Here is a 14,107-nt window from a genome sequence, read left to right as displayed (position 1 = left end):
CGCACTATCCTAAGGCAAGATGGCTACTATCCACCACTGACCTCATAATTTAAAAGAATTTTGGGAAGTAATAAAACACAAATCTTTAACAAATTACCCAACGCTAAAACACCTATCCACTATTTTGATTTGGGTTATTTTCACCAACTGCAACTGTAAATAATTTGGTGTAGGTGTAGGACTAGACAGCATTGCAAATCAAAAGACCCCTCTAGAGGTGCACCAATACGTGCATTGTACTTGATTTGGCTAAAGGAAATTAAGACCACCGCCAGGTTGGTCTTGGTTGTAGCAACTGCTGAAAAAGGGGGTTGTCTCTGTGTGGATACCTCTGTCCAGAGATTGTGGATTACCTTGTATGTCATGTGTTGAAGCTGGAGGACTATTTAAACAGAATTCTGAACCTCTGATCATAGCTTTGTAGCCTGAAAATTAAGTGTGAATTTACTAAAAAAAGCTGTGTTTGTGCCACTCCAAAGCAGATGAAGAGCTATGTGTCAGTAGTGTGTATGAAGTGTAATGGTAGGTACACAGGCTATTGACAAAATGATACATTCTCGTGAAAAGAACAGCATTGAAGTTTTTAATAATTATCACATCAAAAAAAGAGGCATTTGCAAAAATATTGTGTAGTGATCAGTTTCCAAAAAGTAAATGGATCACTTAGGGAAACAATGATGTGCATTAGTTGGATGTTCTACCATACTCACTGGACACCACTAAAGTCAGCTACCAGTGTGTTACTTAGCATTAACTGTCTAGCTGTCTCGGCAGCAGAGAGCATAGCTGAACTACAATAGGATGCAACAATCACAGGCCTGATTTTGGCCGGAATCTTTGGTCCACAAAAATTGCAATAATGATTATGCTGGAGGCAAAGGACAGGAACTTGTGAAGCTAGAAGGTGTGAGAGTGTATGTGTGTATGTGAGAGATAGATGTGTGCTAAAAGTGGAGTGTAAGAGAGGTTGTATAATGTATATCAAGATAGAATTTGGGTGAATTATTTGCATGGCCTAAAACGACAGTAACCGGTCATACAAGGATGCACTTGGCATATGATGGCTATAGATTTCCATGTGAACCTGTACACAGCATAAGATCCATGGCAAATTACTCTGTACATAGCATAACATTGCAGTATATAAACACATATGCTGTACATGACGGCAGGCTATCTGCTCTTGCACAATTACTTGAAGGTGACATGTTTCTCACCTTTGAAAAAACCCTCAGATGGTTTGAAATTACTTGCTTCCAATTTATACAATTAAGGTCATGTTTTCAAGGTATCAGGTAATAATATCCCCATATATATGGTCGCCGTAAATAATATCGCCGGGAAAATGTCGTGGCAATATTATTTGGGTGACCATATATATGGTGACAGGGGCAATAATGTCGCCACAAAAAACGGCCATTTTTCGGCGATATTTTTGCATGGCGAGATTTTTGTGGCGACATTATCATGGAACCGTTTTCAAGTGAAGATCCTGCTTGTTAGTTTGGCAATTATCTAGAAGCTCTATTTTCTCACAGATGACGCTTCCTCATGTCTCACATTATTAGCAACATCTTTATGTCAAGATCGTTGACTTGGATTGAGCAGTCAGGGAGACATGGGCCTACTGGGGTTTTGACCAATATGAATATCGTTATCACTTACATTGATCTTTGACATTTACCAATTTTCAAGCTAATCAATACTTCACACAACGTAGGTCATATCTCACACCCATCTGATCCACCAATGCATATGACCATTCGGTAATAGATGAAAGACACTGGACAGAAGAACCCTCTCTCATGCGCTTTATTTATGTCCAAAAGTTTATCAATATTACTCTGAAATTTAAAAACAATTACACAACATATTTCAAATTGTTCTGGATTTACAGAGGAACTATTTGTGTTGGAAGCATTAGCGTTCAGTTTCTATTGAGAAGAACAATGTTCTTTCGACTGGATGTTCCTCCCATGTATTCCTCATCTTTGATACTAGCAAGTCTGCTTGCTTTGGATTTTTGGAGTGGCTCTCACTGGCCTCCGTCGTGTCCTTGGCTGTGACGCTGACACTGGTATAAGTAGGACTTGTGTGGTGTGCGTTGCCTCAGTTCTCGTTTTTCTTCTCCATGCTCTGCCGACTTTAATGGGCTAATCAGATGTTGAAAGAGAGGAAGGCATAAAATCAGGGAAATTCTCGGCAAGTAAGAGGGGAAGAATGGGAGGGCGATGAGGAATACGTGGGAGGAACATCCAGTCAAAAGAACATTACCAGGGGTAATTTGTTCTTCGAATGGATTGTGTCCTGTCACGTATTCCTCATCTTTCATACACTCCCAAAGCAGTCAGTAGGAGGTGGGTCCTGAGAATTATTACTGATTGATGCTGTGCAGTACAGCTTTGCCAAATCTCTCTTCCTGGCCCGACACAGAGTCCAGACAATAGTATTAAGTGAAGGTGTGAAAAGATGATCAAGTTGCCGCTTTATAGATATCTTGTATGGACACCCCTCTTTCAAGCACCAAAGAAGTAGCCACTCCTCGGGTGGAATGCGCCCTTAAGCCATCAGGCAGGTCTTTGCCGGCTATTGAAAAGCATTCTGAAATACACAAGCTTATCGAGTGTGAAATAGGCTGCTTAGTGAAAGCTAGCCCCATTGTATGGCATGAGTAGCATATAAAAGAGTTGGTCATCCTGCCTGTGGAAATGTAAAAACATAAAGCCCTTTTTGGGTCTAAACTGTGCAATCTCTCCTCCTCTTTAGATGGGTGAGGTGGTGGATAAAAGGTAGTTAACACTTTTTTTTGTGCTAAGTGGAATTCAGATACCACCTTAGTTAAGCATGACGGACGCACCCTCAGTACCACCTTATCTTTAAAGAAGGTTGTAAAAGGTGGATTGGCAGAAAGAGCCTGCAGCTCACTCACCCTGCGGGCTGATGTTATTGCAGCCCAAAAGACAGTTTTAAGGGTTAGCATTCTGGGAGGGCAAGAATGCAAAGGTTCAAAAAGCATTCTGATTAGATGTCTTAATACTAGACTTAGATCCCAAACTGGTAAAATAAAAAGAACCGTGGTAAAAAGGTTTGTCAACCCCTTCAAGAAATGAATTACAATGGGGACCTTGAAATAAGAATCCTCCTCCTGCGAACGCATGAAAATAGAAAGAGCCACCAGGTATCCTTTTACTGTGGAGACCTGGAGCCCTGGATGGACTAGATGGAGAAAAAAGACAAAACAGTAGTGGAAATGTATTCCAACAGCAGCAGTACAGAGATTTCGTTGCTGGGCTTCTGGCCGAGAGAAACACCTCCATCATGTCTTCTGGAAGGTCCCAAACATTGTATCTTACCCTTTAAAAAACCAGGCGTAAAGAGTCAGAGTACTGATTTCTGGATGAATAAGGAGACCCCCTCTTGTGAGAGCAAGTCTTCTCTTTGAGGAAGATGAATTGGAGGGCAGATGGCCATCTCTAGAATGTCCGGGTACCATGTCTCCTGGGCCAGTCCGGTGCAATCAGGATAATTGATTTCCCGAACGTCCCCAACCTCCTGATGACATGAAGAATGACGGGGACTGGTGAGAACGCGTAGAGAAATGGAAATTCCCAGTACACCACAAATGTGCCCCCTAGGGCCCCGCTTTGAGGAAATTCCCTGGAGCACACTTCCTGTTGACATTGGCTGCGAACAGATCCCATTGAAGGGTTTCCCAAAGGGTGAAGATCTCTAGAAGGACTTCCTGAGCCAAATCCCACTCATGGGAGATCATGCTCTGCATGCTCAAAGCCTCCGCCGCTGTGTTTTCTTCTCCCGCCTGATGAACTGCCAGTAGAGAGATTCCTTCGCTTAGTGCCCAAAACCAGAGCTGCATTGCCTCTCTGCACAGGGGTAGTGACCCTACACCCCCTCTCTTGTTGAGGTAGTACATGGCCACCATATTGTCTGTCATCATCAGGACATTCTCCCCCCGTACCGAGGGCAGAAAGGTCATCAGCGCTAGTCTGATTGCCCTCAGCTCTAAAAGTTTGATGTGAAGTCTGGACTGCGACGCCGAACAGTGACTGCTGATTAAAAGGTCTTTCATGTGGGCTCCCCATCTTGTAAGGGAGGCATTTGTCACAACTGTCATCAGTGGCCATGGTTGCCAAAAAGGTTCTCCTTTCATTATATTCTCCCGGCAGGCCCAACACAGGAGATTCTGGGCAACCTTGTTCAGGACCTGAAGTAGGTCCATCCTTCTGCTGGAGAATTGAGACCACTGGGATCTGAGAGCCCACTGAAGGGATCTCATTCTTAGACAGGCTTCTGGCACCAAGAAAATGCAGGATGCCATGAGGTCGAGCAACTTTAGAAAGTCGAAGACTGGAAGATGCCAGGCACTTTAAAACTTTTGGACCATCTGCGAAGGATGTGGAGCCCTCAGGAGGCGAGGCTTTCCCCGAAGACAAATCCATGACTGCTCCAATAAACTGAAGCTTCTGTGATGGTGTCAAGTAGACTGCTTGGAATTTAGGGAGAAGTCCAGCTTGTGGAGGAATTGGCAAGTCCGACTGAGGTGACTCTGTGCCAGTTCAGGGGAGCAAGCTCTGATCAACCAGTCATCTAGGTTAAGGTAGATGTATATCACCTCTCTCCTAGACTTGCTGCCACCATCGCCATAAGCTTGATAAAGACCCTTGGGGCAGAGGTGAACCCGAATGCTAGCACCCAAAACTGATAATGAGAACCGCCAACTGCAAACCTCAGGTACTTTCTGTGTTTCTGATGAATGGACACATGAAAGTAAGCATCCTGAAGGTTCAATGACATCAACCAATCCTAGAGCCGAAGAGCCTGAAGGATCTTTGAAAGAGTTACCATCTTGAACTTGTCCTTCCTGAGGAACTTGTTCAAGGGTCTCAACTCCAAGATGGGTTACACTCCTCTGTCCTTCTTAGGGAATTGAAAGTAGGGAGAGTACCAACCCTGATACCTCTTCACGGCAGGTAATAACTCTATTGCACCTTTCTCCAACAGGGTAAAGATCTCCTGTAAGAGGAGCGGATCTGACACAGAGTGGCCTCTCGGAGGACAATCTGGGGGCCTTGTTAAAAATGGAAGGCAGTAGCAATGAGCCACTGTATGCCGGTACCAAGCACTGCGGTTAAGCCCCGCCAATTCTCCAGATGCTGAGACAGTCTGCCCCCCACCACAGTCTTTTGGGCAAAGGACTCAGAGGGGGTTTGAAGAGGCTGCTACGTCTGAGGGCAAAGCAGCAGAGACTGAGAGGGACCTCTGGAACCACAGGAAGCTCTCCTTTGACCCCTATGCACATATTGGCCCATTCCCCTTGTGATGGATGGATGAGTAAAAACGATAGGGCCAACCTCTCCATTCTAGGAAGACCATTGGATTTGGGTTGGCTGGTGAATTGCCGTCCCTAGTGACTTTGCTGCAGCTTAAGATGCATGAAGCTTTTCTAAGCTCTCATTAGCCTTTGAACCGAAAAGCTGGGAACCATCAAGTAGCATATCTATTAAGCGAGCCTGAACCTCAGATGCACAGCCTGACTTCCTAAGCTATGCAAATCTCCTGGCGACTGTGCTGGCTGCCATCACCCTGCTGACAGAATCTGCTGAGTCTAAGTCAGATTGTAGAGACTGGTACATGGAATCCTTGCCATCTTGTACCAGATTTAGAAATCCTTCCCTATCTTCGCCCTCAGGGATGTGCTCCACTGCTAAAGCAATAACATACCACAAGGTTTGGGTGTACTTGGCCAGGGCACAAAATGCATTACATGATTTGAGGGCCATACTGCTGGAACTGAAAACCATTTTAGCCAAGGTATCAATCCCTTTGTCATCCCTATCTGGTGGGATAGATGGCTAGGCTGTAGCCTTTGAGGACAAAGTTGCTGCCTGTACCACCAAATTCTCTGGCGTTGGGTGTCTGGTTAGAAATTCAGGGTCAATAGAGGCAGCTCTGTATTTCTTTTAAAAATGTTTGGTCACTGCAGGAGTAGAGTCTGGTTTGAACCAATTTTCTTATACCCTTGTCCTCAATGCATTATGAAAAGGTAATACAGGCTCTGTTGGGGGTCCATTGTCCAGGATGGCAGCAAGCTCATCTTCTTGTATTATGACTATTGGCTTTCCACGTCCTATGTACTCAGTGACTTTCCCCATCACTGACCTGTATGAAGGGTCAGAATGACCCAACACATTTGGGTTGGCAAAGTCCATCTCAGGTGAAGTGTCTAAGCCACTAGCCTCTTTTAATGTCTCAACCAGATTCCTCAGAAACCAGTTCTTCTGGTACATTAGGGGTACCGTATTAATAGCCAAAAGGCACATCTTGATCCTCCTCCTCTTCAAAAATGGATCTCATTGTCTTGAAAAAGTCAGATTTCGGCCTCGACCCAAGTTTTGAAATCCTTGAAGGTGCTGATGGCATTGAAAACATTAACGGTGTGGATGGCTTAATATGCTTCGACAGAGATATACCGCCAGACTCTTTATGAGGCCAGCTATGTTTTACATGCTCCCAGCACCCTGTCAATGTGAAATTCTGTAAAAATGATAAATTCATTTATATCTTTGTCGGAAGGATAGAAATGAAAATGAAATAAAAAGGCTTGGAAATTAACCTCTCGTGTATTGTGCTGTCTCCTGTACCTGATCCTTGATTTTTGTGCATTTCAAAGTGCATCCCCGTTTTGCACTAACAGGGTGAAACAGGGCATTTGAATTTGCTGATCAAAGATGCACCAATTCAGATGCCCTTTGTGCAATGGGAGGCACCTGTATTGGCGCAAGTGCACATCTCACCACTTGCTCCAAATATAGCTTTGAGAATCTGGCTCAGAGATGAAAGATGAGCAATACTTGGCGACCTGTTATGACCTACTCAGATTGATTTTAACATTATAGGAGTTTTGCTTTTTTCTCTCTCATTTTGGAATTATCTTTTTAATGCTAACAGTTAGATTAAACCTTATGCAAGTATATTACATAACTATATTTGATTCGTTTAGTACTTTTTATGTTTGTTTTTCTAAATGGCATCAGTACCCGATAAATTGTAAAACGACAAGCCTGTTTATATAAAGGTCTCTCCTCTTCCTTCCAAAGGTGAGGATCATCAGGACAAGAGGACATTGCTGATTGCCGGGGGTCTGATGGAGATAAAACATCAAATGAAATAAAACACTACAGCTCTGTTCTTCTGCCTGTGAATGAAAAATCAAACAGCATAGACAGCCCAGCTATGGGACATTTGAATAGGATGGGTGAGAGGTCACCTCAATTTATCTCAGCTGGGCACAGATATGGTGTGGTTGCGGAGCCTGTGTTTGTGTGAAGACTGGATCCTCTGATGGCCTGGCCTGTTTACTTGGGATACTGAAGGTGAAACGCTGAAGTAGGGCGGTAAAGAAGAGGAAGAGCTCCATCCTGGCCAGCTGCTCCCCCAAACATACCCGGCGACCTGGGGAGAAGAAGGAGAAATACTCTGTGAAAAAGGTAGAACACCATTTTCAAGGTAATTGTCTTAAATTCACTACAGGACATCTTACAGCACCTTCTAATACATTATGAAATAGCAAAAGCAAATCAGCAACAAAGAAAATGGGTAGAAGCCAAACTGATGCTCTAGGTGCAATCCTTCTGCCTTCAAGACAGCAGTGGCACTGTGGTTCAATATTCAATCCAGTTTAGAGCCGCAAATCAAGAGGCTCTCTCTGTCTTTGGACATAGCTTGGCAGAATGCATTGTCTATGAAATGAGTGAGGCTCGTGCCTTGGACTGGAAAAGCAAGTATGGGTTGTGCACACTAGCTGTGGGAATATGAAACAACCTCTTCATAGGACATCTTTTTACCGGGACAGATTGAACATCAAACAGGTACTCATGAGAAGCCGACTTTGTAATGGAATGAGGACACAACTGTATTCCCAGTACAGTTTATTTGTGGCCCTGCTTGGCATCACTCCAGTATATTTATCATTTTATCTGAAACAGATGCTGTGCCCAGTTTCACAATTCAAATTCTTACCCGCATTCTTCTATGGTGTGCTTGTTACGGCATTCAGATCGTCATTCTAATGAGGGTGCAAAATGATGTGGAATGGGGGGCACAGACTTTACAACATGTGTACCATTCTGCAAAGGAGTCTCTGTACATAACAGTAACTTCACCACCTGCGAAAATCACGCCCCGATCATATGAGGTAATTGCAATGACAGCCGCCATGCTTTTTCATAGTACCCATTACTGATATTGGCCAAAATCAATGCAGATTATCCTCATGGAGCAGATTTGGGCATGGAAACCTGGGGGCACCAAGGTTCCCATTCCTTAGTCTGCTCTCTGTGGATAATGAGAATACACTGCAAAGTCAACCCCGGTCATGGAAGCGGATGCCACCCGGGCCTCTCTACCGGATTCTTCAGCTTCATCTAAATTAGTCTCTTAATTTTCTATAACAATGGAAATGAAGAAATTAAGTGGGTCCGGTGGTGGCACTTAAATTGCTGAGTGGTACGAATCCTCGTCCCTGAAAACAAGGGAAAGGTTGCTTTTTTTGTAGTGTAAAACACAGAGATCTGCCTCTGAAAATACAAAGAAAAGGGTTTCTTGTTTGTATACAAGCTGCCAACTATCAAGGACTTTTACATGCAGTGATGCTGAATCCATAGCAGGGCTTCACGGCCTCAGGACATTCCCCAGGTCTGTTTAGTTGAAGCCTTATCTTTTATTAGTGGGCTGGTGCAAACACAAGTGTGAAATGCTACTGGCTCCTTTCTCCGACAAGTCACAGTGCACTGGAAAGGGGCCATTAGCATTCCAAAGCCCATCGTGCTGTGTATACTGCACAGTAAATGGCTGCTCTACATAAGCCTGATTTTTCTAGCTAGTCTGTGATGTGTCTAATTTGTTGACATGAAAACAGTGTGGTAATAATGAATGCACATTCTAGTCACAAGATGCTTGTGGGAAACAATTCTGTGATGTGAGACAAATAAGGCAATACACAGATGTCAAGAGGCTTTGTGCAGGTAAGACATGTGCAAGCATCAGGGTTTTGTAATTGTTTTGTGCACTCTTTGATTTTGGGAATATGGGGTGTTTAAAATGTATGTTTAAACAACCAAAGGTGGTGTTTTTAAAACAATGGAGACGAGCATGGGTACAACTTTAGACTGAGAGAGCCACCATCGCAGAAGGGGGCAGGTAGAAGGAATTTACAGGGAGAGGTGGAAAAGTCTCTGTAGAACATAAAACAGGCCAACAAAATGTCACATAGGACCAATGAACAGCGAACTTGCACATATAGATCTGTATAACAGTTGGTGTATGCAATTTCGATTGAACATAGAACCCTGAAGAGGGGCTCACACATTAATTCATAAACATAATTCTGCTCACTCCACGCAAGCTTCTCATCACCCATTGGAAAGCAAAAACTCCCCCACCCCCGTCAGCCCGAAAAGCACTATTAGCCAAAACTTGCGGAATGGAAATGGCTCACAACCCCACAAGAGCTCAGAAATTTGAGAATGAACAGAACCATACATCTAGAGAAAAGAAAGGTGAATGAGGGAAACACCAGCAACGTGGGTAGGCATGGGCCAATGAAGGAAACACATGCTAACAATATGAGCACTATCATTCAGCGGCTCCTCGCCACAACACAGACAGCTCGCCTGCCAACGCCACGTGGAAGCAGCTCAGTTTGTTGGGTGGGGGGGCAGTTGTGGGGAAAACTGTTAGCGAGACTATAGAACCAGAGCATGCCGAGATCTACCCGGAGGGAGGGTGGAAGGAGTTGACCTCAGAAAGGCCAAGGTGCACAAAAAATTGAAGGACCCCACCGATCCCGAACTAGAATTGTGTATTAAGATCTCTTCTCATAGCCATGCATGCACTTGGATTTGATTTCAATCGACTGCTATTCTGCCTAAAAAATGCTAATAAAAAGATGTTACAAAAAAAAAAAAAGAACCATTTCTGGGTTGAAATATCGAATTTATTGAAAATCAATTGCTAATTTTATTGTACTCTGCAATTGATGTACAGTGTCTGTATTTACCTGCAGAGAAGGGTATGAATGCCTCTCGCTTCATGAACTTCCCATCAGCATCCAGAAAGTGTTCTGGGTGGAACTGGTGCGGCCTCTCCCAAACTGTCTCATCCTTCAAGACTGAGGAAAGGTTGGTGAAAATGGTGACTCCCTAAAAAAAGATGCCATTAAACCCATGAAGTCAGATGAAGTTGTTGAGTAAATGCAACACACGATTTTCATGTTAGTGTTATTTACACTTTTCTCCAAGGGCAGTGTTAAAGGAAGTTTGTGATCAGAGCCAGCGAAACAAAGCGTATCTTCTTGTACAGTGCCAGAAATAAACATGTCTTCAGCATAAGCAGGCACTTATTAGGGTGGTCAGAAAAAGTCCCAATGATGAAGAGGGGGTCATGTTGCGCGTCCCATATTTGTGACTGGGATGCAGCAAAGTTAGTGCAATGTTACAATTTGATATGTATCCAGTGAAGTTAAATGTGAATGGGATATGTTATTCAGGTGTTACTTTATGTTTAAGTTGATACATATTAGATCTGCGTGCGTGTAGAAAGATAAAATGCCAAAACTGTCAAATGAAATGTAAAAACACGATTCAGACATGGGGTGCTATGAAGTGCCTACAAACTGAGAAACGAAGAGTTTTCCATAATGCGCATGGAAGGACGAGGACTGGTCATAGAGAACCCACTGTGAAGAAAATATGACGGGTATTAAACATGCATGCACTCTGATATACATACAAAGGGAATTCATAAATCTACATTTAGTGGACTTTTTTACAAATCGTTTAAAACACGGCAGTCAGATGAATTTAAAGTGACTTTAAGAAGCTGGTTTTGCAGACATTCATGGCCAGAGGAAGGGTAAATGGGTAACTACTACCTTAAGCAGATGGTAAGCTCAGCTAATAAACCTACAAGAGTGTATCTCAGAGATCTTGACAGAGGGTTTCAGCTATTTGTTTTGACCAGCAATAAACATGGGGTGAAGTCCTGCTCGATGCCACGAGTAACCGATATTCAGGAGTTTTGATTGTTATTCAGGATAGGCCGTGCATGTTGAAATGGTAGTCGTTAGATTACAATTTTTCCAATGACGCCAAAGCAGGGGAGATGGCTATCGACAGTTTAAAGGGAACCTGTTTATTCTGTTCTCTCTCTCATGTCATTTTAAGTATTCGTGCAAACCATATGCAAATTACATTTAAGATGAAGAGATCTCAGAAAAGCTGGGATGAATTATGTTTGCATACGAATGTTTAACTGGGTGATGATTTCATGACCTACCGCGGACGAATCCCAAATCCCAAAGAAGGGTGTGCTATGAAAATAATCTGAAGATGGTAGCTAAGATAACAATGGCCAATGGGAATGGAAGAGTTAGAGAAAGATATGATTTCTTTGTCTAGGTTTTATCCAATCACATGTGGCAGGGGGTGGATTCTAATACAACATATGGGAGTGTTTTAATTGTGGCAAAAATGTATATAATGTGTCAACGTATGTGGTTTAGCGAGACTTGCATTAGTTTGACTCGGCATGGTCATCTAGCTCCTCCCCAGACAATTGAAGGATGAACTTGCTTTACATACAAACGTGCACTCACTTCTTAAGTGGTAGGCCTGCTTTGTTAAGGTGATTAGCCCATCCATACATATGGCGACCATCAAAGGGACCTCAGGCTTTCCTAGATGTTGGGGGTCTCATGTCCACACAACTCGGCTGCAGGGCCTCGCTGCGGGATCCACTCTTCCATGCATGGTGAAAAAGAGAGGTTTGCGGGCATCACATTGGTTAAATGCCCATCTGTTCCCCGGGGGCGCGGTACTCTGGTCCAGCTATGCAGGACAAATTGACGGAGCACCACATCGGAGCGCTTTGGGTTATGTGAGTACACTTTTGGGGGGTAAAGCAAAAGGGGAAAGAGGGGGAAAAGGGCTTTTCTTTGATTTAAGGGATTTGGTAAGGGTGGAACTGGAGTGTGATCATGGAGTTGGCTGAAGTTATGGGGATTGAAAGGGCTGAATGCTTTGAAGGAGTGGGTGAAATGCTTTACGTGGCAGGTTCTTTGTATATATTTTTACTTAGTTTTTTTATTTTAGAGGTGTGAGGTTGTATCCTTCCCAGAACGCCCATTGTGAGGTTCGTCCTGCTATCCTTCAGTTGGTTCCATGTCTTAAAATCGCTGCAAAAATGGCAGTGTATACAAAATATTGCGGCAAAAATGCAGTGGTTTAGCCTGCACAATCCTGTAAAGGATGCGGGGGACACCCCCGCAACCCCTGCACCCATTATACCATTTAAGGGGAGCGGGGGACACCCCCGCAACTCCTGCTCACCTTAAATGGTATAATGGGGTACACCTTTACCGGGTGAAACCACTGCATTTCTGCCGTGATTTCTTTTACCGGTGACATTTTTGTTGTGATTCTATTACTTGATACCCTTCAGTTTGCTTGTCTGGTTGGCTGGAGCCCTCACCTATAGGTGAGGTGGCATCCTATGGTAAGTCCACCCGTAGATACCTTCCTGAGGTATACCTTTGGCACCCTTAATTTTGTATTGACTATGCAGGAGCATCCCTTGCCTCGCTTTTCTTGGATAGTCAAGGGAGTGAAGGGGAAACTTGCTGTAGTCAGGGAAAGATGGGATTGTAGTAAAGAGGACCGTACTAGTGATGAAGAGAGCAAGAGCAGCAGAGTGGTAGTGAAAAACATTGCGTTCTTTCTATGCTGGAGTGAAGGCGATATCTCCGAGATAATGGCCGGCGAGTGCTTTTTTTTTTTTAAAGATGCTGTCCTTTGTGTAAGAGTGAGAAGTATAATTAAAGTGAAAAGCTAAGTGAGGTGATTGCAGTGAAAGCGAGTAAGGTGAGCAATTGTGGGGGAAGATTAAGAAACCAGGAATGGGGGAAAAAGGGGGTACTTCGGGTGGAAATGTTGTGCCATAAGGTTCGGCTTCAGTGTTATTTTTTGTGAAATCATCTTGCATAAATTGGGTTAGAATATGGCGACTATGCTGAATCATTTGTGTCAGGGACTTCCTGTATGTAAGGTGAAGATTCTAAAATATCATCAGGAATTGTTGCAGGAAACTAAGGGTATGTTCAATTCTTGGCCAACTGAGGGGACCTATGACAAAGGGACATTGGAAAACCTGCATACTTTTTTTAACAACAAGGCACAAGGACTGAAAGTTAGAGAATCGGTTAAACATCGTATAACTATGGAGGATGTATGAAAATAGTGGGAAGGCTCATAGTGTTAAAGTCTCAGAGGAGGGTACAGGAATTCCATCCACACCGCCCCCATATGGGTGCTATTCTTTATGGCCCACAGAAGGGTATACAGACCATGTGTTTGAACCTTCATTTTCCCCAGCGGTCATTCCAGTGGTTGCGAGACGGACACAGGAAATGCCACCATCAGATACGATTTCTAGAAAATGGGATAGCAAGGAAAGTGGAAGGGAACTCCTCCAATGGTTAGGGCTGCAGAAAGGATGAGAACGTAGAGTGGAAAGGGAATAACTCTCCCGACTACTAGGGTAGCAGAGAGATTAAGGGTGGAGGAATGAGAAAGAGTTCGGCCGGCAGCTAGAAGAAAAGATAAAGGGTTGAGAATGATGCTAAAAGAGGAGATTATGCCATTTACCGGTAGGCTAGAGGATAGGTTGCGAATGGCAATAGAGACACAGGAACAGGAACTGAGGCTAGCTGAAGAAGAGGTAATGCTGTTAACGCACCAGAGAAATGACCAGCAGGAAGAAGTGAATAGACAGGCAAAGGACGTAGTGGAAGGAAGGTGGAGGCATGGACAAGTTTTCATTAGGTTGGATAAATCGATTATCAAAAAGGTCAATGTGGACGTGGAGGACATTCATCTTGCCATGGGTACAGGGTTTGAGAAGGGAGATGGGGAGCCTATGGTAGTGCAGAGTATGCCAGGGGAAGTAATAACAGGAGTAGGAGACGAAGGGGGATGGGAATAGATGTTGAGCAGTGAGAGCAGGGTATAGCCGCCCTACCTATAGCTCCAGGAGC

At 43.8% G+C, this 14,107-nt stretch overlaps 1 protein-coding gene across 1 annotated transcript in view; it reads right to left on the bottom strand.

Annotated features, from left to right (window-relative positions):
- Nucleotides 1–1,794: 1,794 nt before the first annotated feature.
- The window catches only part of LOC138581417 (cytochrome P450 2D17-like), a 451,371-nt gene continuing 439,058 nt past the window's right edge, over nt 1,795–14,107 (bottom strand). Inside the window, exons 8-9 of the mRNA XM_069652732.1 lie at nt 10,076–10,217; nt 1,795–7,470 (exon numbers count right to left, since the gene is read on the bottom strand). Of these exons, the coding sequence (XP_069508833.1) occupies nt 7,292–7,470; nt 10,076–10,217 (321 nt within the window). The 3' untranslated portion in view covers nt 1,795–7,291. The remainder of the gene's footprint in view (nt 7,471–10,075; nt 10,218–14,107) is intronic.

Source organism: Ambystoma mexicanum, chromosome 3p (assembly GCF_040938575.1).
Source record: "Ambystoma mexicanum isolate Mex_15411 chromosome 3p, UKY_AmexF1_1, whole genome shotgun sequence".
Taxonomy (NCBI): Eukaryota; Metazoa; Chordata; class Amphibia; order Caudata; family Ambystomatidae; genus Ambystoma; species Ambystoma mexicanum.
The sequence above is the reverse complement of the archived record's forward strand: the minus strand, read 5'-3'. Positions and strand labels throughout refer to the sequence as shown.